Source organism: Acomys minous, assembly GCF_964271855.1.
Source record: "Acomys minous genome assembly, chromosome: 2".
NCBI lineage: Eukaryota > Metazoa > Chordata > Mammalia > Rodentia > Muridae > Acomys > Acomys minous.
Genome location: NC_140484.1, coordinates 26,009,119 through 26,036,926, shown reverse-complemented (window position 1 = coordinate 26,036,926; position 27,808 = coordinate 26,009,119). Strand labels below are relative to the sequence as shown.

At 43.3% G+C, this 27,808-nt stretch overlaps 1 protein-coding gene across 1 annotated transcript in view; it reads left to right on the top strand.

Moving 5' to 3' along the window:
• Window positions 1–14,383: 14,383 nt before the first annotated feature.
• The window catches only part of FAS (Fas cell surface death receptor), a 30,187-nt gene continuing 16,762 nt past the window's right edge, over window positions 14,384–27,808 (top strand). The window contains exon 1 of the mRNA XM_084749978.1: window positions 14,384–14,651. Coding sequence (XP_084606104.1) covers window positions 14,622–14,651 — 30 coding nt within the window. The 5' untranslated portion in view covers window positions 14,384–14,621. The remainder of the gene's footprint in view (window positions 14,652–27,808) is intronic.

The following is a 27,808-nucleotide window of genomic DNA, read 5'->3' as shown; positions in this document are numbered from 1 at the left end:
TGCAAAGATGCCCAAATAATAATACAACTGATAAAAACATTCAAGGAAGAAAACAGGCAGGTTGGCTTCTTGTATTTATTGGTGAATAATTCCCATGAACTGGCTATACTCTTGCCATCTCTTGGGTCCTTTCGGGTCATGATATCACTGTTGCCTGGGCAATGATAGCCACTTATCCTTCACAGATTTTAATGCATTAAGACTCCAAACTTAACAATGGCACTTGTGGTACTGGCATGAAATCCAGAGGCTTACCACAGTGCTAAATACACACTCTACCATGGAGCTACAACCTCTGCCTTCTTTATCCTTTTGAATTTGAATGGCATCTCACCAAATTTCCCACAGCAGTCTTTAACTTGTAATCCTCCTGCTTCAGCACCCCAGGAAGCTGGGTGTGATCCTCCTGCCTCATCCTCCAGTGTAGCTAGATTCAAGGCCTGCACCAACAGACATGATTGCATTTAGTAATGTTAGTAGGTGATTTATTCCATTCTGAGATTTGCAGGTCATGACGTTAGAATGTGAATTTATGGCCAAACTGGCTTCATTATCATGTATTTCCATCCAGTTTTGTGGCTTTGTAAGCTATCATTCTTACAAAGAATGGGTATAAATGACAGATTTCCTTCTCTGTGGAATTATTCAATGCAACAAGGAGGTTCCAAGCTCTTCATATGAGAATGCTAGTCAAAAAAAAAAAAAAAAGTCTAGGATTTAGGAAAAGATTATGATATGTAATGAATCATCAGGAAGAGAAGCATTTGACTGAAGCACAAAACAACCAGGTTTGATACTTCCATGACCATAAGGCCACTGATGTAATAGGCCTGAAAGGAATGTGGCTTAGTATGGACCTTACAAGTCTACCTCTGAAGCCCAAATAGTCACTGAATGACCATGGGCAAGGACCGCAAGGACCTACTTCCTAGGGAAGTATGAACATTCAGTGAGTTGATATCATGCAAAGCATCCACACACATTCAAGTCAGTGCCAGTGTTATACGCTGTGAATAAACGGAATGCCTGAAACTATCCTCTCTCGACACACAGACAAAACTTATGGAACTCCGTTGATTGACTTGCCAAGAAGAGGACTACTGTCCTAGTGTCTTTACTCAGTGTGGAAGCTGCTGTAAAAATATTCATTGCTCCCTTGGTTTGTTACAATTGTGCAGGATTGTGTAGAGTGAGAGGGAAGTCTCTTGTGTGTATGAGGGTGGGTGTGGTAGTGGTGGTGTCAGACTTAGGGTTCTCTCGTACCACATGGGGCCTGTGGCTTTAGGTGAGGTTGTCAGGCCTGTGCCTTTACCCGCTGAGCAACCTTGGCATTCCTTTGTCACTCAGTAATTTTTTTTTTTTTTGAGCAGTTTTACTTTTGCTTCCACGACTACTCTTTGTACTCTGGATGTTAAGCAAATGATTGTCAAAGTTCCCACATCAAGGGGAATTTCTAAATGCTCAGATGTCCTCTATAAGAAAGTAAAATGCCTTAGGAAATGGTGGGAGCCAATCCTGGAAGGATTTAAGCCAAGAGAGGTGCTCAGCTCCCAGGAGCATAGGGAAGAGAATCAGGTTTGAAATGCTGGATGTTAATTTCACCATCCAAAGTTCCTCCAGCCGTTGCTCTCCCAAGCTTTCTGACTATATAGGCCAGAAGTTACCAAGAGTAAGTAGGAATGGCCCAGGCTTCACAACCATCAAAACCCTCACATTATACCAAGATACTGATACGTCAAATAGCATTATGATGTAGTTCAGAATTTAGATTTTAAGCATTAAAAACATCAGTGTGCCATGCAGACATCCATTTCCATATTTTATTGAATTATTTTTATTTTAATATACCAAGAACTTCATAAGTCTGGGCAGCTTAAGCTCTCTGATCCAGCTTTCTCAGCCTATGAAAATTTCGTTCCCAAATTCGGTTATTCTTGTTTGTCTAAATAAAAAAGGCATGAGAGAGAGAGAGAGAGAGAGAGAGAGAGAGAGAGAGAGAGAGAGAGAGAGAGAGAGAGAGAAATTGATGGTTTTGTTTGCAGATCTAATGAGAGGAAACAACATACTCTCTTGTGAATAACTACTCTGAGCCAGTAATTCTTTTCAGTTCTTGTCTTGGTTTCGTTAGAATGAGTCGCCAAAGATCATGCATTGGAAAAAAATTAAGCTGCACATTGAACTGTAGATAGTTACACAGAGCTGAGGTCTTAGGGAACTATTTACAGTGAGATGTGATCACCAAGCCCTGAGCATTGAGCTGCTGCTTTATATGGAGAGAGACCTGAGCCGACACACCCGGCTTTCTCACCTCAGGCTGTCACTGCTTGTTATGAAGCAGCCAGGAGCTGCTCCCCAGATGAGGCCCTTGGCCCTAGACATCCAGCTTTTAGAAATGGATGAAATAAACTCCCTTTCTCTATGAATGACTTAGTTTGTTGTATGCTATAATGATAATACAGTAGAGATTAAAACAGCTGGTTTCTGAATCTAAAAAAAAATAGAAAAGTAAAATAAAATAGCAGTAAACAGCCAAGTCTATAGGTAATCATATGTTCCCTAAAAGGGAGATAGTACAGATTAACACACTGTGCCAGTGTTGGTAAGTATAGGTAACCTAGAACAGGTGTTGGTGAACCACATGGTCTTGAGAAAGCCATTTGTGAAATGCTAATAAAACCTCAGAAGACCACATTGATTTCCACCAGCAATGAAGGAATGTTCCTCTTTCTCCACATACTCCCCAGCATGTGCTCTCACTTGGGTTTTTGATCTTAGCCATTCTGATGGGTATAAGATGGAATCTCAGAGTCATTTTGATTTGCACTTTCCTGATGACCAAGGACGTTAAACATTTAAGTGTGTCTCAGCTGTTGGATATTCGTCTGTTGAGACTTCTCTGTTTAGTTCTGTACCCCATTTTTAATTGGGATATTTGGTTTGGTGGTGCATAATTTCTTGCATTCTATATGTATTTTGTTTATTAGCCCATTGTCTGATATAAGGTTGGGGAAGATCTTTTCCCAGTCTTACAGAAGCTTTTCATTTCCATGGAATCCCATTTATTAATTGTTAATCTTAGAGCCTGAGCTGTTTGTGCTCTGCTTAGGAAATTGTCTCCTGTGCCAATGAGTTCTAGGTTCTTCACTTTTTCTTCTAACAGATTTAGTGTGTCTGGATTTATGTTGAGGCCTTTAATCCACTAGGACTTTAGTTTTTGCATAGTGATAACTATGGATCTATTTGCACTTTATACATGTAGACATCCAATCTGGCACTTGCTCAGAAAATTGGGAATAGTGCTACCTAAAGACCCAGCTATACCACTCCTGGACATATACCTGAAAGATGCTCCACCATACAACAAGTACATTTCCTCATCTATGCTCAAAATAGCCTGATTCATAATAGCCAGAATCTGAAAACAACCTAGATGTCCCTCAGCTGAAGAATGTATAAAGAAACTGTGGTACATTTACACAATGGAATGCTATTCAGCTATCAAAACCAAGGAAATCTTGAATTTTGCAGGTAAATGGACGGAATTAGAAATGATCATCCTGAGTGAGTGAACCCAGACCCAGAAAGACACGCATGGTATATACTCACTTATAAGTGGATATTAGCCCAACATAGGCGTCCTCTGAGAGACTCCACCCAGCAGGGCATTGGGACAGATACCGAGACTCAAAGCTGGACTTTGGTAAAGAGCTGAATGTTGTATACAACCACGTTGGATATCAGTCTGGAGCTGTCTCAGGAAATAGGGAATAATTCTACCTCAAGACCCAGCCATACCACTCCTGGGCATATACTCGAAAGATGCTCCATGGTACAACAAGGACATTTGCTCAACTATATTGATAGCAGCTTTATTTGTAATATCCAGAATCTGAAAACAACCTTTCTTAGGTATTGAGATAGGCGTGAAAGGAAAGAAGGAGGAATATAGAAATAAATAGGGATGATAGGACAAAAAGTAGGTTATTGAATCTACTCCTTAATTTAAGGCCTTAATTGTTACTCACAAATAAGGTTATTTTTGATTCACTGGTATAGAATTTTGTATAATAATGAAAATTAAGTTAAGTTTGATACATTGATGTAGAATTAAAATGTAAGATTATTCTTCACACACATTATATATATTTCTACTCTAATACAAAGTATTGTACCCATACAACTCAACTATAATACAAAGTTTATTTCCAATACTTTTAAAAGTACTATTACAGGCTATTCAGGATAATTAAGTAATGCAAGTTAATTGTTAGTTGATCAACTCATGGTCATGTCAATTACTAGTCTATTTTTATCATAAGAATATGTATCCTAGGTTTAACAAATAGATATGACTCTACAGATAGATAAGGTAAAATAGTTGGATAAGGTCTTCAAAAACCTCAGTGACCTACAGAATATGGCATTTAAGGAAGCTTTTATTATTTTAAAGATTTTTTAATAATAAGACAGGTTAATTCCTGGCAACATCCAGCCTACTTCAAAGAAGAGGATGAGCATCAAAGAACTTCCTCATGGAAATGGCTTTGAATGTGGCAAACAAGCCACTGGGCAAAATGTCCGCATTCCTGCAACAGACAGAATTCTGCCTAAAAGTGGGCAAGCTTGTATGCAGGCAGACTTGATGGCCAAACTCTGCCAAGACAGGGTAAGCAAGTAAGTCCTCAATAGCTCCTGCCTCACAAATATGTCTGTCAGCTATACTGGGGCAGAAGGCTGAAGATGATGCTCCAACGTTATAGAGAGTTTTGAATGACTGTTCAGGGAGCACACTGTCTCTGTCATTTTTTCATTTTGGAAGCTGTTAACTTGTACTTCCTGTTTACTTAAGTAATTAATTTTATCTCTTCTTAAGTCTCTGATGGGGTTGAAGACCAGAGAGTTTAGTTTTACAATTAAGCTTAGTTGTTTAGGGGCTAAGGTATTTTTAGGTCTAGGTAGATGTTCTAAATTGACAGAGATGAGATATGATAGATATTGATTTACATTCAGAATTTTAGATGCACCAAGAAAGGAAAGATGTTTTCTTCAAGGTTGCCAAATACAAATAGCCAAAAGCACTGTTGATGTAACTCTTATATAATTCCTGATTGTTTTCATGGTTCTTCTTGCTGTATATAGTTTATTGTATATTTGTGAAATAATATAAATATATATATGTAAAACTATTAAAAGGAAAAATGAGCTGCAGGTTGTATGGAAGAGATGGGAAATGGAAGAATGGGGTGGAGCGGGGGTGGTTTAGAAGCTCCACAAGGATACTACCAAGGCATCTGGATGGGGGGGGGAGGGTTGCACAAACTGATGCACCAACCAAGGGCATTGCAAGCAGAGGACCTAGAACCTCTGTTCAGATGTAGCCAATGGACAGCTCATTCTCCACATGGAAAGTGGGTTCGGGGAGAGTTCTTGCCTCTGACAAGAACTCTGGTGCCTGTGATTTGATCACTGACTTCCCCTTGTTGAGAGGCCCTGTGGGAGCCCAGAGGAAGGGGGATGCAGGCTCTCCACTTCTGACCTGATAGGCTGTGGTTAGGTGGTGGGGGGAGGAGGACACCGCAGGGCAGAGGTTTAGGGGAGGGGAATGGGGCAGAGCAGGGAGAGAGGGTGGGAACAAGAAGATAAGGGCTAAGGGCGAGGGGATTACAGTGGAGATGTAATGTAAATAAACTATAATAAAAACATGTATAAAAAGAAATAAGATAAATGTAAAAAAAAACTTTTAAAAGAACCTTCAGAACACAAGGAAAACTCTCATGCGAACCGGCGTTATTCAGTAGGCTTCTGTTTACTGGGGATCCAGAACTGAGGCTGAGAGAGCTTAAATACTATACTCAGCTAATGAAGTAACTGTGTCAGGACATAAGTCCCTGGAGTCTATCCATGGAGAAAGGAAAAGTTCCCATGAGCACTCACAGTCTAACAAACCAAACGTCCTAGCCTCTTTCTCCCAGCTCCTAGTGTATTCCCCAGCAATCCCACTGGCTATATAAGTGACTAAAGTTCCCTTTTGCAGCAATCCATCCATGCACTTCTCTCTGCTTTGACTCAAGTGCCCTACACTCTAAACTGGGGGTTGGCTCTCTTGTCCTCTCCCTCTCGCAGCTCCAACTCCACGATATTGCTTTAACTCCACAGGACTCATTGTAGTCTTTCCTTCTTGCCATCCACCTTCTCCCTCTCACTGCCTTTCAGCATCTGCCGACTGGGAAGGCTGTGCACTCTGCAGACACCTCTCCCACTCCACTGGAACTAGTTGGGCCTTTAGAGATAAACTGCCTCACCCATCCTCACCTGCCCACCCTCCCACTGCTCCACCTTTTTTTTTTTTTTTTTTTTTTTTTTTTACATCGCCTCTCTTGCAGGGCCCAAGGCTAGACTTGATAGTCTTAGTTTGTCCTTTGGGGACAGACCACAGGATAAAGTTGACAGTAAGGACTATGCCTTATGCCTTATACTAACCCCTTCTACAGCTACAGTGTTCTAACCTTAGTGACTAGGGGAACAATTTTAGTGGTATGCAGACAAATATTTTACTTCAAATTTATTTTTGTACATATTTTCTATTTTTGGCAAGTAATGCCGATTTTCCATTTTCAGCTAGCATGTAATGTCTTACTTTAAAAATAAAACAATTGAAGAAACAAGTAAGTTGATTTTTAAAAATACATTTTTCTTTTTGAGAAAGTTTTCTCTCTCTCTCTCTCTCTCTCTCTCTCTCTCTCTCTCTCTCTCTCTCTGTGTGTGTGTGTGTGTGTGTGTAACCTTGGCTGTCCTGGACTTATTTTGTAGACCAGGCTGGCCTGGAACTCACAGTGATCTGTCTGCCTCTGCCTCCCCAAGTGCTGGGATTACAGATGTATGTCACCACCTCCAGCTTAAAAATATTTTTTTCTGAAACAAACATGTATTTAATATATACTACAGTGCACATACACATGAGCAAAACACTCGGGCACACTAAATGAGTAAATCTAAGTGGCAAGAAGAAAGAAATTACTGACACCTGGTGATAAGAATTCACTAAGTGATGTTGAACTTTACATTTTTGTCATCAGTTGGCCAGCTGTCATTTTTAGCCAGGTGTCCTGTTGATTACAGAAAGACGACACACTTATTAATTGGACATATGCTCTGGGTACTTACCCAGAAGTAGGATGAGTTATGCTGAGTAATGCATCCAACATTTTCCAACGGAAAGCACGGAGGTGGCCCAAGATGCTCATGTCTAACACTGTCTTTAATTTATTCCTATTGCATCTCAATTATTAACCCATCCCTTGTACCCTCCCATTCCTCCCTCCCTCCCACTTTCCCCCTACTCCCCTCCCCTATAACTGTGACTGAGGGGCACCTCCTCCTCCTGTTTATGCCCATCTAACACTGTCTTAAGTGGAGCTACCTGGAGACTAAACCCCATCAACACCAGGTGAGCACCTTCTGAAGATACGTACCTCATCCTGCGGTGTGTCAGTGTTGAGCACCTGGTGATAAGTGCACTGGTCAAGCATGGTGTCCTGGAATGTCTCTGTGTTCAGTACAGCCTCGTATACAGAAATGGCAGGGGCAGGGCGCTCACTTGGGTGTTGAAGTCTGGGTCTGCAGATCAGTGGTTCTTCCAACCTACCTGTTTCACCCCCTCCCCCCCCCCCACTTTCCCCCTTCCACCCCCCTTCCCTCTCTGGCACTCTGCGCTGTTGGGGGTTGGGCTAGTGTCATGCATTTTAATGCTAATTACTGGCCCCTAAGATCTAGTCCTTGCTCAGAAGCTGTGTAAACCTTGCTCCACCCAATTTAAAGTTGATTGGTTAATAAAAATCCTGAAGCTTGGGATTGGGCAGAAGAGAAGGAGGTGGAGTTTTGAGGTTGTGTGGCCAGTGGTGGGAAAGGAAGGAGGAGGTGCCGGAGAGGAGAGGAGGTTCCTAGGGAAGATACTAATGAAAGTACCTGGAACTTTGGATGGGAGGAAGATAAAATGATAGTGAGAGAATAGATTTATTATGTTCACCTCTGTGCTTAATTTTGAATGAGTCATAGTCTGTGTGTGGTTATTTGGGGGAAATTATTGATGAATGGATAAAGGTTTTGCTAAATATTATATATTAATATTCATCAGCACTGCATCTCAGGTTCTGAATGTTTTTTATATTGCCATTCCTATGTTATTGGTGTGGCAGTTTTCATGGTGGGAGAATTTGGAAGATTGGCTAGCTTGTTTCACATTTCAGGAAACAGGCATTCAGCCCTCATCAGTCAGGCTCCTGGGCACTTTTCTGTGTGTAGTACTGTCCCTTCAGGCATGTGGACATGCTTGTACAGGAGGTAGTTCAGGAAAAGACACTAGAAGTCAGATAAATTCTTTTCCTTTACTTTGACTTGTAAGCCACCTTCGGACTGGCAGTGTGTGCTTTGGAGGCGGCTTCCAGGTGTGCTGAGCACTTTGCAAACATATCTCTTCATCCTGTGAGAAATGCAGTTCTTTGAGAAGTAAAAATACCTGTATAGCCAGCACTGTGGAGTACTTACAAAAGTAAAGTTCTTCCTTTTCCCTGTCTATGAACTTAAATACGTTTTTAGTTGATCAATAGAAAACGTGGTCTGTCATTTGTCCAGTGTAAGCTCTGGTGCCCTCTAGTGGCAGAAAGTTTATTCTGTAGACACAGAATCGAGACTGCCCTGGATGTCACAGTCTCCCAGACACTCTCTAGGCAATCTTCCTTATTTAAGTTTGAAAAGGGAATGGCTAATGTTAAGCAAGTGCTTTTGGTAACAAAGGATGCCTTACATTGACCATAAGCTTTAATGGCATCCTCTTAGAGTTGTAAGAATTTAGCTTAGAGGAAAGCTGGGAATTGACTGGGTTAGGCAGCATAGGGAGCCCAAGTTTCAATCCTAAAGATAAGTCATTTACAAGTCAGGTGGAGCCCCAGGCTCCACCTCTCCATTAACTTCCTCTCAGTGTGAGTACTCTGCTTTTCCCTCTGTCAAACCACAGACCTTTCCCAACAACCAACAAGCCAATAGCACATCTCATATACATAGTCATCCCATTTTATATCCACTGAGGAAGAGCTGCGTCTCAATCGCTTCCAGCAAATGACCCCAAGGTTTATGCCACCTGAATATGATGTGTGGCTTTCCTGGCCAAGTAGAGTTCCTGGTTCAAGGCTTTAGAAGGAAGATTGACCACTATTAAGAAAGTGGGGAACCCACTAGCAGGCTGCCCTTGGGTTTGAACTACAACTTTTTCACGGGTCTCCATCTAGATGACCTACACTATGGGTTCTGGACATGGCCGACTCTGCAAACATGTGAACCAATTCCTGAAGATCTATCATCTCTTTATCACCTCCCCATACACCCACCCATTTATCCATCCATCCATCCATCCATCTGTCCATCCATTCATCCATCCATCCATCCATCCATCCACCCATCAGTCCATCCATCCATCCTCTATTCTATTGATTCTGTTTCTGATTCCCTGGAAATCACTGACTAAAACAACCACTCAGATAGTCAAGGGGAGAAGAGATGAGCAGTTTTTCCAGAACTAACTTAGAAGTTCCACTATAGAAAGGAGAAGAAAAGATGTAGGGTTTTAAAAAACATCATGGATGTCCACTATCGTTGGAAATTATTAAATCAACTGATGGTTATTTAGTAGTCAAAGTAGTTTGGCTGACAACAACACTTTAAAACATTAGCTCCACTGAAGAAAGAACAAAAGTATTGTTAGGAGTGAAAAGGTGAAGTGTTTTTACCTAATAAGTTTTTAGGCAGTCAGATATGTATGTGAACAGTGTACAATGGGTTCAGAAGCATAGTAATCTGTTCACAGTAGACAAATACTTTAACTTGGATGGTGTGGTTTGAGTAAGACAGTATGGCTATCCAAAACACTCCCCACACCCAGTAGAGTGCCTGAAACTGTATTAGCGAGTGCATTTCTTAAAGCTGTGGAGAAAGCTCAGTGGGTAAGATTGCTTGCTGTGCGAGCAGGAATGCCTGTGCTTAGATCCCCAGCACCTACCGAAGAAGCCAGGCATGGCTGCTCTCCTGTAACTTCAGATCTGGCAAGGTGGGCACAGAGATAAAAAGCTCTCGAGCTTGCTGGACCACAAGCCTGGGTGACAGAACATCAGGGTCCAGGTCCAATGAGACAACTTGGGTCAAGGGGATAAGGCAGATAGTGATAGAGGACACTCTGTGACATGCATGGACACACATTTGCACACACACACACAATTGTTGTGTTTTGCACTTGAAGTCATGATGATTCTTCAAAATATACATAGAATTAAAATAACTTTTAGAAATACTGTCAGTTGGCCTTCTGTTATCACAATAAAACACTTATCAAAAACAAACTAAGGAGGAAAGACTTTATTTCATCTTGCGTATTACAACTCCCCAGTCACAATCTATCACTAAGGAAAGTCAGTGCAAGAACCTGGAGCAGAGGCCAGGAAGGGACTCTGAGTACTGGCTTGCTCTCCATGGCTTGATTAGCTTTCTTTATTATCCATCTCAGAACTACCTGCCTAACAGTGGGCTAGGCCCTCCCATGTCAGTCAGTCATCCAGAGAAAGCTCCCCCCCAGACATCCCCCAGATTATCCCTTGGAAACGGTTCCTCCACTGAGAGCCCCTCTTGTCAGGTTACTCTATTTGTGTCAAGTTTGGACAAACACTAACCAATGCAAATACCCAAAGTAGTTTCCCCGAGATATCAACATTCAAGATTTACTCATTTAATATATATTCCTGGAAAGGTTCTATAAGGAAGACCTGCAGGGTACAGATGTACTTTATCTCCATCTTAGATGATAACAATACAAACTAGTGTATTAAAGACGATGAGAAATCACAGATTCGGATACTCTCAGCATTTTTCAAGTTTTATTATTGTTTTGTGTGTACGCATGATGTGTGTGTCTGTGTGTGTGTGTGTGTGTGTGTGTGTGTGTGTGTGTGTGTGTAAGTGCTGCTGTGTGTACCACAGGTAACACATGTGGAAGTCAGAAGACACCCTTTAAGAGTTGTTTTTCACACTCCAGTGTGGATTCTGGTGATAGCATTCAGGTTGTCTGCCTTTCCTGGTAAGCGCCTTTAACGTAATTTTATAACCACTTGCCCTGCCAAGTTGAAAAGTATTGAGAAAGAAAGAATGTAATGTGAAAGTTGCTGACTCATAGTTTATACTCAAGCGATGTTGATTTAACTAAGTGCCAGTTACCAAGAGTGCTCAGGCTCCTCAGCCCCAACCGACGCCCATTTCCCATACTTGAGTTTCCTCTCCCCTGCCCCTTTCTTTTCCTTCCTTTCCTTTTTGCCTAGGGATGTTTTCTTTCAAATGCTTCTTCCTTCCTTTCAAGTTTAGAACAGTTATAAGAAAGCACAGCCTGTGGCTTCTTCGTGGCGCTGATAATCTACAGGAAGATGATGCAGAATGGGGGTGGGAGGAAGGGAGAGAGGGGGGAGGGGTGGGAAGTGGGTATAAGTGCAATGACCCCTGCCAAAAGGAATGAAGGAACACAGACCGGAAGGAGAGGAAGGAAGGTGACAACACAGATTCGGAGAGCTAAAAACAAAATGCTCTCAGAAGAAAATACTGCAGGATAGTCTCTCCCTCTCCTTCTCCCTCTTCCATCCTTTCTCTCTAACCTGAGTGTGTGTGTGTGTGTGTGTGTGTGTGTGTGTGTGTGTGTGTGTGTGTGTGTGTGTTTGTATGTTCTTAATTAGATAGATCATCCGGGGGTGGGGTGGGGGGGAGAGGTGGTAATATGCAGATGGCATCCAGGAACCACTTCCTGACAAGGACCTCTTAGTGTTGCCCTTCGAACAAACTTACCTTCTAGAAGAAAACCACTCTTCTAGCCTAAAGGTCTAGCCTATAGGTCTGAACCCATATATAGGTTCAGGATATAGATAATATCCTGCCTGTCAGATATTTATATTACAATTCATAGCAGTAGCAAAAGTACAGCTTTTAAAATGAAGACACTTTATGTTGGGGGTTACCACAACTGGGTAAACTGTATTAAAGTGTCACAACATTAGGAGGTTGACAGCCACTGCTGTAGAACAGTCACCCAGTATTAAAGTGCTAGCTACTTTTCCAAAAATAATACTGACTTTGAGCTGTGTTATCTAGCTGGAGCGGTAAAGAAGTGCTAGAATTTTTTTTTTCAAAGAAAGTTGGTCAGGAAATAATCAGTGACAAAAGGAGGAAGTAATAGGGTTTAATACAGCTGTGTGAGTTTTTCCTTTTTTTTTTTCTGATAGATTTATATCCTGAATACAGTCCCCCTCTCACTACTCCTCCAAGTTCTTCCCCATCTTCCCTCTCCTTCAGATACTGCCTTTCTGTCTCATTAGAAAACAAACCAGCTTCTAGGGAATAATAAAAAAGAAAATGTGATGAGAGAAAACAAAAATTAACATACTGAAATTGGACAAAATAAACAAACAGAAGAAAAAGAGCCTGAGAAGGCACAACCTTGCACACTCAGGAATTCCATAAAAACACTAAACTGGGGCCATAAATATATATGCAAAGGACCTGGTGCAGACCCATGCAGGCCCTGTGCACCCTGCCTCAGTTTCTGTGAGTTCATATGTGCCCGTGTTCATTCAAAGGGCCTGTTTTCTCATTGTCCATCCTCTTAGCTCTTACATTCCTCCTGCCTCCTCTCCTTTCCCTGGGTTCCCTGAGCCCTGAGGGGAGGGATTTGATGGAGACATGCCATTTTGGGCTGAGTGTTCCAGGGTCTCTCACTCTCTGCATAATGTCTGACTGTGGGTCTCTGTATCAGGAATCACTTTATTGAAGAGAAGGAGGGAGGGAAGGAGGGAGGGAGGGAGAGAGAGAGACAGAGAGAGAGAGAGGGAGAGAGAGAGAGAGAGAGAGAAAGAGAGAGAACTTAATGTATTTATTTGTTAACAGTGGTATTTGTTGTTACTCCTAGATACCCTGAGGTCCCTGGGCTATCTAGTCCTAAGTTCTTGGTTACCCAAGCAGTGTCGAAGTGCGTTTCATCTTGGAGAGTCAGCCTAAAGTCAAATCAGGTGTTGGTTGGTTACTTCCGCAAACTTTTTGCCACTATATACACTAGCATATCTTGCAGACAGGATACCATTGTAGATAAAAAGGTTTGGGGTTGAGTTAGTGTTTACATTTCTCCTTTGGTAGTGTGCAGAGGGCCTTCCTGTGCCAAAGACTTTAGCATGTAGGAATGAAGGCTCTATGGAGGCACTTTTTTTCTTGTTCTCAACGTCTCCATATTCCATGAGCTGTGTAGGTGTTGTCTTCAAGCAATGGGCCTTGCTGTCAGTTTGTGGAGAGCAACCCATAGTCTTGGCAAGAGGCTGCATTGCTTGGGGACTCCCCTGTGACCCTTTTGACTGACAACTCAATTTGAAGGTTAACCTAGCCCCGGTACTGGAAACTTCATTTGGTGACAAGAGATGTCCAGCTGGGGCTCTGCTTCCACCATTATTTGGTGATTTCATTTAGATTGCCTGCATGTATGTATATACGTTAGAAAGCTTCGACTGTACCAGGTTTTCATACTCAAAGGTCCCTTAGTTTTAGCTGCCTCTTCCTGGATTCCCTCCATTCTCTTCCTCTCTTCCCTACCACTGGGTCCTACCATACCAGCCTCCTCACCCATTCAGAGCTACCTGTTCTATTTCTCTTTCCCAACAACATCTACCTGCCCCCACCCCACCCCCACCCCCAGTCCTTTACTCTACACCTAACCCCTGCGTTTCTACGGATTCTAGCTTGGTTATCATTGACTCAACAACAGCTGTGTGATTTGCCTTGGTCATTTAGCTTTGTTCTCCATTGAGGAAATGCAGCCAGGAGGACATTTTGCCCTTCAGGACCCCACAGGCCAGTATCTCTACCTCCTGTAGGGTGACTGTCACTCCTTACATTATTGATGGGCTCTGTGGAGGGACCCTCCCTTAACAGGATCCCAGGGGCTGTACCTTCTCTATGGTACTTGCCATTTTGAGGTTCCCCAGGAGTCTCAACAATTCAGTCACGCACAAAATACTAAGGTCTGAGTGATGGCAACACCATCTTTGTCTCCGGTAGTTAGTCAAGGTCCAACTCACTCAGGAAGTCAGAATTCTTTCCAAGGTGAAGCACAGCAAACCGAGGAAAAGGCTCTCACTTGACCTGAGCCTGTGGCTGTGGAGGCGCCCAGGAGGGGAATGCCCATTTGTGCAATCATGCCCTACTCGGGCTTCCCTCTCTGCAGTAACCGCCCCCCCACCCCGCCCCCTCTGCACCCCTCCCCCGCCGGTGAGGTGATGAATCAGTGGATTTCCCCTGAGGCCATCAGAGCTTCCTCCCAACCTGGGGCTTTACAAAGGTTGTGTCTGGTCTCTCAGAAAATTGACATACAAGTGTATAAGGCGATTTCTGGGGAGACCGAAAGGAAGCGGTTTGTGAGGCCCAGAGGCGGGCCCAGGCAAAGTGCACACCCAGAAGCCATCTAGGGGAGGGGGGTGGGGCCAGCAGACTGCCTTGAGAGGAGTCGCAAAACTCTGAGGGGTGAAGACTTAGGCTGGCTTTTCGTTGCTGCAGACATGCTGTGGATCTGCGCTGGCCTGACCCTGGTAAGCTTTGGGACGCTTGGGATGTGGGACGCTGCGCATTGGGCACCACCACATGAGAAACGGCCAGAGTTCGGTGCTGGCGCGTTCTTGGATAGGGACTCCGGCCAAGAGACGTGCCCAGGCAAAGATCCACTTTGGGGCAGGAAAGGGGTTCGCTGTGTGCCACTTGGCATTTCTGACAGTTCGCTCTACTGGGGAAGTTGAGCGGGCTCTGAGCTGTGGTTACTTACTACTCAGACATCGGAATGTACCATTTCTCAAAAGTTACTTTGGATTAATAAGCCTCTGAAGGCTTTACGTTCTTGTGACAACACGGAAAAAATAAACTAATTTTCTTCTCTTCCGGGAATTCAGCTGTAAAGCTGTGGGTGGCTGGACTGGTGGATATTTTTATACTGTTGTTCCGTCCTGTTTCTTTTCTCACCGTCTCTCTGCTGGCGCTGACAAGGCAAATTTGTCCAGGTAACTCTTGGGCAGCCCCGTGTCTGCAACAGGGACTTGGCACTGAGCAGCAGAGTCCCCTGCTCAGAAATGCTAGCTTGAAAATGCCTAGTCAGAGAGATTCGACCTTTGGAGGTACAATCCAGTTCTAGTGAGTTTAAACAAACTGTTTTATTAGGATCCTAAAAACTCCCTAGTAAGATGGTCTCAAATCGGTTTTCACGGAGGCAGCGGGGAAGGGAGGAAGACAGCCTAAGCTGACTTTTACAAGGCGAAACTGGGATCAAAGAGGGTAGTCATTGCACGGAGATGGCACAGCTAGCAAGTGACAGCGCTGGGCTTGTAGTCAGATCTAACTCCAAGGCACAAGCAGTTTGTGCATAAACTGACAACATGACTGTTCCATGGCATGGTTAAGGAGAAGGTTTGTGTGTGTGTGTGTGTGTGTGTGTGTGTGTGCGTGTGTGTGTGTGTGTGTGTGTGTGTGTGTATGAAAGAAAGAATAGTTAGAGGCATCTGGAAGAGTCCAGAACAGAGAGAGAAAGCAGACTGAACATGGCCAGGCCTATCTGACAGAGGGGGTGGGAGTGCGATAACAGGGGATAGAGAACAGAGAAAAGCTAGTAAGTAAGAAGGAGCAGATATAGAAAGAACATAGTGGAACAGCAGGGTTACAGGGAGACCCAGTAGCTGGGGGATGGGAAGCCCACGAGCTGGAGCTGGAGGGAGATTAGGGGAGGGGAGGAGATGAGAAAGCTAGCATGCACTTTGAAATATGTAACAGGTGCTTGTGGTGCAAGGATGTGCTTTGGTGAGGTGAGAGGCACCACAGATGGCCATACGTCCCTTCTTTCAGAGGCAAAGGAAATGAATTTCCACATTTAGTCAAACCTTCAGTACAAGCCAGCCAGATAAATTGGCAACATGATGCAGATACCTTGTCCTTGGCTGGGCAGGCATAAAATTGTAATCCCTGGAGGCCTTTTCATAGCCAGTCTTTTCACAACCCGATTTACTGACCCCCTCCGTCCCCTAGACCCATAGTGTTCTACCCCTGGAAGGGACATAAGAGAACATAGTTTCTCATCACCAGTTTTTCTGAATTCCCATGTCCAGGTTTGCGGCTGATGAGAATTGTATATCCTGGGCTAGTAAACTCTGGTCAGTCTTATTTTTAAGGAGTCTGTGGTCCAAGTATCAGCCCATCTCTCATCATTCTGAGTGTCTCTTTTTCAAGGGATGACACCAGCTACTTTAATAGTCGTTGAGATGTGAGGATGACTGGGTAGAGTCCCTGCCAGACAGATTCCAGGGTCTGGGCAGGGATCCTCTTTGTCCAAGTCAAGTCTCTTGGCTGGAGCTGGTTGGCGTGTGATGGCAGGATTCCCCTCACAGTCTGGCCAATGCTGCTCAATGGCCTGGCAAGGTTCCTGCCCTATGAGCATGCTGTAGATTTTGAAACTATCAAACCTTTTTTTGGTCTGAGTTTTAAGCTGACTTTCTGTTCTATATTTGTAAGTGCTTTCAAAGACCATACCCAAGGAATTTACAAATCCTAAGGTACAGAAAGTTTCCAGAATAGTCTTATAAATACTGAGATAATACTTTAGCAAAAGTATAAAAAGGAGGAAACCCAGAAGAGGAGTGTGACATCAGGACCAGTAATCTCTACTGGGAATGCTTTACTTTTTAGCCGCCGTGAAGCACAGTGTGTTTTTCCCGTGTTGTTCTGTTTTAGTATCCTTCTCTCACAAAGACAAGTGGCCTTCCTTGATCCAGGACAGAGACTTTTGTAGGAAACTTTTAAAGAAGCAAACTTGGGCCTGGAAAGGGAGGGCCATAACTCAGTTCCAGAGCCAGCTTCTTTTTTTTTTTTTAGTAGAATAGCATGTCACACTATTTCAATATTACTTATACCCACAAAGCAATTGAATTTATGTAAAACTGAATTTTATGCAATCAGAGGAAGAGACTTGAGCAAGGCAGGGAGCAGCGAAGGCTTAGATGGAAGATGTCTTGAGAGTAGAGAGCAGAGAAACTTTGCAGATAAGAGACTTGAGGATCATTTGTTCGTGCGGTGGCAGAAGTTGTTCCAATTTGTCAGAATTTGGAACTCTACTGTGCCATCTTTGACCGCTGGGTGTACCGAAGCCAAGCCATTTGCATTAGGTGGTGCAGCCTCATGGGGTGAGTCTGGGGGCGAAAAAGAGATTAGAGAAGGCAGGTGAGTGTTCTAAGTGGGAAGAACCCAGGATTAGAGAGAGGAGCAAGTTCCTAGAAGGGGGGGGGGTGAGGAGGGGGAGAGAGAGAGGCAGCACAGTGAGGAGGAAGTGGGGAGGCTTTAGGGGACCTCCTTCAGAATGAAGATTCTGGAATCTTAAAGGCCCAGCAGTGCATATAGGCAGGCCTGATACACCTACAGGTCTCAAACTACAGACGCCAGTGAGCCAACAAGAGGGATTTCCTGAGGGAGAGGTGAAGAGAGGCAAGCCATTAGCCATGGCTAGAGACACAGTAGCTCCAGGAGGGAGCTGAGAGACAGAACTAGCAAAGAGGCAGCCGGGAACAGAGTGAGGAGACACACAAGAGAACAAGAGAGATAAAGCAAGCTTCCTGGAGAATCTCAGAACATAGGGGGAGGGAAAGCAGAGGTAAGCGAATTAACTACTTTTGGCTAGCTTTTATCCAACTTCCAGAAATCCTGCAGTACAGGTTAAGCTAATTTCTGGATAGTTGGAATGCCTTTTGGAGTTTGCTGATTGCATCTGATTATCCGGAATGTGCCAAGAGTGGAACGGCAAAGGCCTTTATACTTGGCATTTTATAAAGGAGTAATAAACGAATCCCTTCGATTCTTTAAGAAGTGATGTATAAAGTTTGGTCTTTAGAAATGTCCTTAGGGAACGATAAGATTCTCCTCAGTGTAAACTTCCTTGTCGTCACTCCATCGCTGCAGTGTGGGTGGCTTGGACGCCCTCTCAGCTCTTAGAGTGATACTGGTAAAATAATAAAATGTCAAAAGTCTGGAGCTGTGCTTAACTGAGGTACAGCTGCGTCTTTGCCACGGGATGTGTGCCTCAAGCACCCAGGAAACAGCCTCCCTTAAAGAATGCACACATGTTCATTCTTTATGCACATGTGAATTTTTATACATGTATTAGTATGTAAATATTAAAAAGTCGAATTTGTTATAGTTATGATTTATGGCCTAGGAAATTAAAGTTTCTTAAATAACGTTATAAAAACAGATGAGTAAGACCGTATTGATAGCTATCGCCGACATAATCATTGCTGCATTTTACGCTACCCTTCCCCCCATCCCATGAGACCCTCAAGTTTCCTTGCTCAGACCCTGGCCTTGCCCAATAACCATGCCCCCATTTTTCTAGCATAGTGTCACCAAGTTTTGTTGAAGACTGATAATTTCCAGGAAGCAGATTTGGGGGACTGGCTTTCCTCTATTCCCTTCCCCAAGTCATCCTGTCTCCAGTCGTGTATACAGACACAGCAGCTGCCCCTCCCCAGCCCTTGCCTCTCTTCCCTCTCTCTGCTTCGTAGAGATTCTTTTCCTTCTCCTAGTTTCTGGAAATCTGTTGCGTAATGAAGAAGTCTGAAGTTCCAAAACTTTCACCAATTTTTAGAGGCAACTGCAAAACAGTTTATTTTACTTTATCTGTGTATTGTACTGTGGAAGTCCCGTGTGTGTGTGTGTGTGTGTGTGTGTGTGTGTGTGTGTGTGTGTGTGTGTATTAGGAAGTGGAGAGAGGTATTAAGGGTTTTATCCTGTAATGTTTAGGGGTATAACCAGTCACTCACTAGACAGCCACTTTCTTCAGATTTCTTAGAGCAGTTGTTAAAAATGGTGGTTGAAGAAAATGAAAGGTGATTTAGAAAGGAAGTGGCACATTTACAAGTAATCCTACAGAAGAGCCATACAACTGTGGGTATTTTGGGTTATTTTCAAGAGTGGACAGAGATAGCCGTTTAATTTGTAATATAACCATTCTCTTTAAAACAACTCTAGAAACACAAACTGTTTTCTGATTTTTGAGAGGGCTTTATTTATCCCAGAAGGGACTAGGAAGTTTTATGAATGCAATAACAAGCCTAAATTTAAATCAAAACATCAGCAACAGAGGCAGAAAAATTCAAGTGTTGTGGGTTCTGGAGCATTGGATTCGAGGTCTTGTGATTACAAGGCAAGCACTTTTCCAACTAAGCCATCCTTTCAGCCCAAAACACAAGTTTTTAAATCATGGCAAGTCTGAAAAGTAAGAATTGAGTTGACGTTTGGAGGCCATCTGCATCCCTCACCTGCTATAGTTAATAGAGAATCTTCTACCATCACCGTCCACAGTAGACAGAATTATCACCTTTATAGCAGATGGAGACTTTAATGCGGGAAGAGATTTTATTCTGACATTGTGATCACAGCAGGGTCAAAGGTGACAAAGCGCTGACAAGCAGGGTTTGATACTGTCTCTTAGCAAGCTCTTGAGAGCTAATAGTCTCAAGGTGGGTGGGGAGGTGTATCAAAGACAGCATCCTAAGGGCTCGGCATGCTCGGTGGGGCGGGTAATCAGCAAAATCCAATTGCTAGACGGACAGAAACACTGTTCTTCTGAAATAGTTAGAAACTTGAATAAGGAAATCCCCCTGCAAAAGCCCCTTCTAACTTATGTGCTTTGGATGAACTATCTGGGTTCCAAAAGTCCCTTACAAAGCACATGTCTTATATTAGGTACTAGAGACCACTTGCTGAAGAGTAACAAAAAGCATGTGATTTAAAACTGCAATGAAATAATGCAATAAAAATAACTCGAAACCAAGTTGAAGGTAATGAGCCCATCTCTTCTTTTTGCACAGGTAAATATTTTAAAATTGCCCATACAGAATGAAATCAAACATAAATACTGGAAAATAAAGTCATTATTTTTTTAAAATCAGCCTTATGGGGACATTTTAAATTTTTACTTAATAGCTTCTGAGCCTCATCCACACACATGCACAATTGCATGTTTAATCAGTGTAATCTATAGTCTTGTCTTTGACAATTTCTCTATATACTAACCCACTTATGTTTTGTAGGGTAATTACCATTTCATAATTTTTATTTGACATTTTATAGAAAGGTTATTTATTAAACGAGCTTGAATTACCATTGTTTTGCTTATTAATTTTATATTTTCTAAAGAAATGTCTCTTGGGTCTAAGAAGTAGCTCAGTGGAAGTGTTTACCTAGCATATGCTATGCCCTGAGTTTGATCCCAGCACAACTAAACAAACAAACAAATAAATTCCACAAAATATAAAATAGTGAATAAGGGTGCTTGCTGGAAAGCCTTACAACTTAAGTTGGGTCCTTGGGCCCCACATGGTATAAAAGAGAACAGTCTTGTATATTTCACTCCGACCTCCACGTGTGCAGGTACACGCACAGACACGCACAGACAAAGACACTCATGCACTCACACAGGCACGCACACACACATTCCTGTAAGTACCACAGCCTGCAGTTTTGTTTTATTTTTGCTGTTGGGGCACACATGTTGTGTTTGTATAATTTACAAGGCAAAAAGAAAACTCACTGAGTTGCCTGCCATTCTCCACTCCACAACCTGCCCCCTGCCCCCTGCCCCCTGCCCCCTGCCCCCTGCCCCCTGCCCCTCCCTCCCCTGCAAAATCGTTGCTCTAAAATGGGAGCGGGAACTGGAGAGAGAGCCAGCTCCATCAGGAAAACCGCTATGCAAGTGTGAAGCTGGTCATTGTAATACTGAGCAACCTTTCCTTTTTAGGAAGGAAGTGAGCTGGCCATCTTCTCTAACCTCTCCTCCCTAGTGTACTTGCACATAGCCCTGTCACCCCATTCATGACAACCTAAAAGCATCAATCACAGTTTGTTCAAACAACTATCCAAGGCCAGTGGAGATGCGCAGTGGTGGCAGCAGTGAGGCGTCTCCCTGTGACCGCCGTGGCCAGCATAGCAACGATTCCAGGAAGGTGAGAAGGAAGGCAGTTTGGTTTAACACAACTAAGCAGCTGGTGTTGGCTCATACTTTGGGAGTCTGACCCGGAGTAGTTTATTTTAGGCACATTTAAGCGTGGCGAAATGGGTGAAAACTTTCCTTGTGATAATTAATTCAGTCTTTTGCGCACAACACAGCTTAAAACGTGACTACATTGAAACTACATATATTGAAAGTACAGGTGACATCTTCCAGAAAGATGGGTTCTATGGATTGATTACATGTGACACCTTTCATAAAGGCAGGATCTTTACATTGACTAGCTTATAGTAAGGGTCTATAGGAGCATCCAAGTTGGCCTTGGCCACGAGGCATAAAGCATGTGAGGCAAGGAAGGTGTTCGTGTGTGTGTGTGTGTGTGTGTGTGTGTGTGTGTGTGTGTGTGTGTGTAAAATTTTTGTCAAAGAAATAGGCTACACATTGTTCGAGACTATGTTTTGTTTAGCACACGTAGTACTGACACATATAATACATAGATATAAATTTATTTACCATTTATTTTTATTGTTAGTTAGGACCACTTACGTGTTAGGTATTTTTGATGTCTGTTGCCAAAGAGATCTGGGCTAAAGTAGCACATAGGGCTGCTCCATACAGTTTAGCCCCAGCCGGCCCTTGGGTCTGGGCGCAGCAGCTGGGCTGGCCCTGGGGTCTGGACGCAGCAGGTGGGCTGGCCCTGGGGTCTGGGTGCTGCTGTCAGGCTTCACAAGTCCCATCCCACTCGAATACCCAATTCTCCGGGATGCTGCTGAGGCCTAAGCTTTTTATCAAAATATTCCAGGTATGATTCTGGTGTTTTCTAGAGTTTTTATGCATTACTCTATGATTTTTTATGCCTACTAGGGTTTCTGACAACCATTTTAAGAAGTTTGCTTTTAAATCATCTGGAATACTGTTTTATATTTGCACCATGCTCTGAAAAATTTACCTTATTATGTAAGTATTCTTGTAACCCCAATACATGAGTCCAATAACATATAAGAATGTCTCTGCCTCACTTAAATGCATGTTGGTGGAATCATCTGACAGACAATTCAAATGGAAAGGGACACTATTTACTCTAGAACCCATGCGTTCACCCGTCTATTTGAACTTTGGAGTTAAAAAAAAAGTCTACTTTCAAATTGAGTGTAGATTTAAAAGCAATTTTCTAAAACATGTACATTTAAAAAGTGAATCTTTTCCAATACTTCCCCAAAGCAGTTAGTCTCTAGATAACTAAGGTCTTCAAGTTGTTAGATTTTCTCTTTTATTTTTTCTATTAAAACAAAAAAAAACAAAACAAAACTACAACAACAAAAACCCAGATGGACACAGTGGCACACGCCTGTAATCCCAGCACTCAGGGAGGCAGAGGCAGGTGGAACTCTGTGAGTTCGAGGCCAGCCTGGTCTCCAACGGGAGTCCAGGACAGCCAAGGCCTCACAGACAAAACTGTCTTGAAAACAAAAAAACAAACAAGCCAAAGCTAATTTACAGAAGACAGTCAATCCACACTTCTCTCCAGGTCTAAGCAATTTTTAAGAAACATATTTACTTATTCTCAGCTCTAGCCGAGCACTGAGAATTACCTTCTAAGTCATTTTTTTCTTGCCGTCTCATTGATAACCCAGCGTTTCTAAAGGAATCTGCCAGAACATGGCTAAAAAGCCATAGCATACTTTTATAGCAAATATTCTCTAAGAAAGATACCTAGAGATGCATCCGGAATACGGCTCACCACGAGCTACAAGGTTGTGGTGACGTATTTCGCTAACAGTTCCTTTCAACACCTTTAGACAGCTCCCATCCTTCTTTGTCCAGTTATTTTTAAAGAAGACAGTCTTTTCCTTGGGATGAAGCAAAGGTCAAGTGGCGGCCTAGCAGGCCTCAGAGCACCAGGGGTCGTGAAACACACTGAACACTAAGTTGAGTAGATAGCATCACCTAACAGAAGCGGTATTTAGAACCCTTGATTCAATGAACTGATAGGACTGCCATCAAAACCAGAAGACAATCTGCCTCCACCTCCCCCCCCCCCAAAAAAACCCCCAAACAAAACCAAAACCAAAACCAAACCAAACCAAAAAAAAAAACCTTAAGTTTTTAAAATTCTACTCATTCAAACACGAACTGTTTTTGTCTCTGACATAGCATGCAGTTCCTGGTACAGATTCATGACTGTTATCTGGCAGGGTCCTAATCTCATCAGTGGACAGAGAGCAGAAACCGTTGCAGAACTTTAGAATGAACACGGTCTTTCACTTGTTATCGTGCAATGAAGTCATCCTCTCTAAAACCAGCATTATTCAGACTTTGATGTGTGTTTAATGAGAATTTCTTGTCTTTCTTTGGTTTTTTTCCCCACTCCTTCTCCTCTCGGTGAACAGTGTCTCCGAATGTAGGAGGGCCAGGCTAGCCCTTCAACCTCTGCAGGAGCAGAGATTATAAATGTACATTACTATGGATGGCTCGGGCATTGCCTCTTCCTTCTGCTTTTCCGGTTCCCCAGCGTCTACACCTATAGCATAGCCGTGTTCTCCTATGGTAACTTCGCATTTACTGAAGAAGATGCCCTTGTGGTTCAGACTAGAAGTTAATGATAACAACGGAGCCGAGGTGTCACTGTGCCACTACGGACGGCATTCAGGCGGCTGCTGGCGTCAGTGCCCGTGCCAAACGGTGCGGCTGCGTCCAGCCATCTAGCAACGCGCTCTCGCCATTTAGAGGGCTGACCTGACACCTTTCCCCAACTTCTACTTTTAAACAAGTCCTCTCTGTTTGTTTTGAACCTGAGAACAGAAAAAAAAGTGGTTTCTCTCTCTCTCTCTCTCTCTCTCTCTCTCTCTCTCTCTCTCTCTCTCTCTCTCTCTCTCTCTCTTTCTCTCTCTCTCATTAAAAAAAAAAAAACTAGTTCAGCCCTCAAAACCAGTTGCTATACTTTCCCTCCAACATCGGCTTTACCAGGAGGCCCAGCTTCTCTAAGTGGGTAGTTTATTTCAGTCACCTGGGTGTCACTCTGCTGGTCTTTGCCTTGTTACTTCTTCAGTATTGACCTTTACTGGGAGGGTGTGCTGAGCCTGTCCTAGCAGGTGACATGGGGCAAGGGCCCTTGCCTTCTGACTGTGCGCATTCCTGTACCACGTCTTCTGTCTGATAACTTGAGTGGCTCTGAAAAGTGCCCAGGAATCACTCCCTGTTCTCTGTGCCTTATAATGTGGTAACAGGGATAGGAGCCCACAATCCTTTCTTCTGGGGATTCCAAGGGACAAATGTCAAAATTCCAGCATCTGAATTTCAGAACCACGGCTCTACCAGACACACTGCAGCAAAGCCATGGCTGTTCAGACAAATGCTGCCCGACTGGGAGGGGAGCACCGGCCAACTGAGGTTGACTGACAAACTTTGTCTTCCCTAGTGGCCACAGCCCTGGCTTTAGTGGTCCTCTGACACACACACTCCACACAAGCTAGATTTGTGAAGCTGACTTCTGAGTCTGAGGGAAATCTTTTTTAAAATCCTCCCTCCCTCCCAGCATGTTTTTATTCTGAAGTTTCCTCCTAAAACCAACACACTGGCTTTTGTCCAGAGTTGTCTGAAAGCAATTGTTAGTGTACCTAAATAAAGCAAAAGTAATTAAGGAAATCCTCACAGGCTTGCACCAGAGCCCAGCCCGGGTTTGGAACAGAAGTGCTGAACTGGGGTCCTTGGCTAACCACTCCCAAATCTGGGCTTTGGGGAGAGTCGTTTCTCAAACATTGTGCTCAGCTTCAACTACCGCTAGGCCAATCAACGGTCCTTCATGAGTACTTTACTGTAACCGAAGACGTGGTATATGTAAAAGAACTGAAGCAGACCTCCTGGAAGTGAAATTACAAGGGGTTGTGAGCTGCCTGACCCAGATGCTGGGATCAAACGCTGGTCCTCTGCGAGAACAGTGCGTGAATTTTAACTGCTGATTCATCTCTAGGCTGAAGGAGATTTTTTTTTTTTAAAAATCTGGCTTGAAGCTGAGCAGATGCCACGATTTCTTTCTAACTTGACATTCCAGGGTTGCATGTAAGTGTAGCACTACAGGTACAGGGTCCCACTTGCCTGTGGGTACTAAAGTGCTTCTTCCCTCTGTGGGTTAGGAGCCCTAGAAAGCTGGTCCCCAACATGGCTCTCCCTTATATACCATCAGATCTGTAACTTCCTAGTGGCCTTCTTTTTCTTTTTCATTAAAAACTTGCATATGATGTCGTCATCACGTTTCCCCCTCACCCAGCTGGTCTCAGGTCTTCTTCCCGGTCTCACTACCTGCTCAGCTCTGTGATCTCCCCCCCCCTCCCCCCGCCTCTCCAAACACACACAACAAAAACCTTTCACAGAAACACAGAAATGAAAACCAAAACAAGCACACACACACACACACACACACACACACACACACAGACACACACATCCACACACACTCCTAAATTTACAATGCTAGAAAAGAAATTTCTCTTTCCACTGGCTTGTTCTCAGATATCTACCAGACAATGACCGACACACAGTAGGTCCTCACCAGTGCATTTGATAACTTAATACTTCTTTCAGTAGACTGTACTATCAAGGTTTCTCTGACCTTAAAATATTTTACATAAGAAAGGTGTGTATTTGTATTTTCTTTCCCTTCCTATCATTTGCCATAGCTTATCTACTTTTCCTATTATTAATTCTTTTTCTGTTTCTCAAACAAAACAAAACAACAAACCAAAACCAAAACTCCACTCAGAACATTTAGATTGGTGTGGGCTTTCTGCTGGATCTTAGTTGAAATGCCTCAGCCTCGGCCTACATAGTTTCCGTTAGATCATTGCATTCTGCAAAAATGAGTTAGTGCAAATATATTTTTTAATGCAAACTATGTGGAGTGTGGCGAGCCTCGCCTCTGCAAACAGTCATGAGAGGCCCTTCAGACCGTCTTTCTTTTTGACACCTGACACAACTTCTTGATTTTGTTGTAAGAAACAGCCCCTGAAGAAATCATCTCTGAAGTGCGTGTGGCCACATCTGAAAGGAGGTAGCTCCTGTTGCCTTTGTGTCTCTTTACTCATCCTGATTACAGATTTGATAGTTCTCAATTCTGAATGTATTTTGGATTTTGGTTCCCTGTCTTCAGTCCTGGGACAGTAGAACCTCAGGCAGTCTGGGCAAGTGTGATACCTTTAGTGCTACACCCCCCAGGCTTTTTTAATAAACAGCAACAAGAGCAACCTTTTCATTTTGAGGTGGTCTCCTTGATTGCCCAGCTGGCCTCAGCCTCCTGAGTAACGAGAGTTGAATCTGTACTGCCAGGCTTTCCTGGATGAGTTTTGATTTCCAGGTCAGGATATCAAACTAAAGCAAACAAAGTAGGGAAGAGAAGCACATTCCTTAAGAAAGCTTGAAAAGGCAGAATATATGCATACTTTTCTTTGAAAGGTACTAGAGGCAACAATCCATAAATGCAAGGTGTCCTCTGTTCTGCTTACTTGACCATTTATTCTGGGAACCAGGGGGTGCACATACAGTTCCTCTCAGCTGCTGGTTAAATTCTCACACCCAGGACAGGCTGGGTCTCCACAGGCCACACACATGTATATATTGGGCATGAAGTTTGAGTGTTTTAGACTTGTCATTTCTCCTGAGCCCCCAACCCTATACCTGCCACCTCTTTGAGTTTCGATCTCTGTCATTTTCTTGTTTCTACCAAAAACTCAGAATTGACAGGAGAGAAAGGCAAGTTTGACTGATGCTGATGTTACTCTTTACAGCAACCAGCGTGGGTGGGGGGAGGAATTGCTGCTCCTCCAGGTGGTTGTATAGACTCTATTTTGATTACTGTTACCAGTAGGACTTATTGGTTGCTTCTAGCTTGTGAGAGAGTTCCCTGACTTGAGAAGTCTTTTTCCCTCTTTCTCAAATCTCCCCACCCTGCCCATGTGTGCTCTTGAGTGTGTGTGGAGGTTGAGGGTCAACATTCGATATTTCCCTCAGTCGGGCCTCACCTTACTTGAGCTTGCTGACCCACCTAGCTTGGCTGGACTGCGAGCCCCAGGAATTATCCTGTCTCCCTGTCCTCAGTGCTGCCACGTGACTTTGCTACGCAAGTTCTGGAGGACCCATCACAGGTCTTCATGCTTACCTCACACACCGTTTACCAACTGAGCCATCTCCCAGCCCTAGTTTGGGAATTTCCACAGTGTTGCCAATTTCTGGAATGTCATAGTGTAAGGAGCCATAAGAATTTAAATGGCTTTTGTACAAAATCTCTCTTATTTGAACAATTAATCCTTTGGTATATTTCCAAATACATTATGATTCCCTGGTGCCCACAGTTCTGTCACTATAGCTGGTGGCTGTCCAATCTGAAAGAGAGCCTGACATCAACTGAACCAGCACACTATCTTTGCTGCTGAGAAAGCAAGAGACGGAAACTGCCATTCTGAAAAGAGAAGTTGATGCCGATAAATACAGTTTATTTAAGCTCCCGTGTTAGAGGTATCTTAGAGAAAATAGCAGAGTTTTGAGTGTGTTTTAAGAGCCATAAGTTGTAGGTGTATCTTGGTGGCTGATAACTCGCTAGACCCCCATGAGGTCCTGTGTTCAATTCCCAGCACCACAAAAGGAAGAAAAAGGCCATGAAAATATAAAGTGTGAAACATCCCTGTATAGGATTTTTTTTTAATAAAACGTAACTTCTTT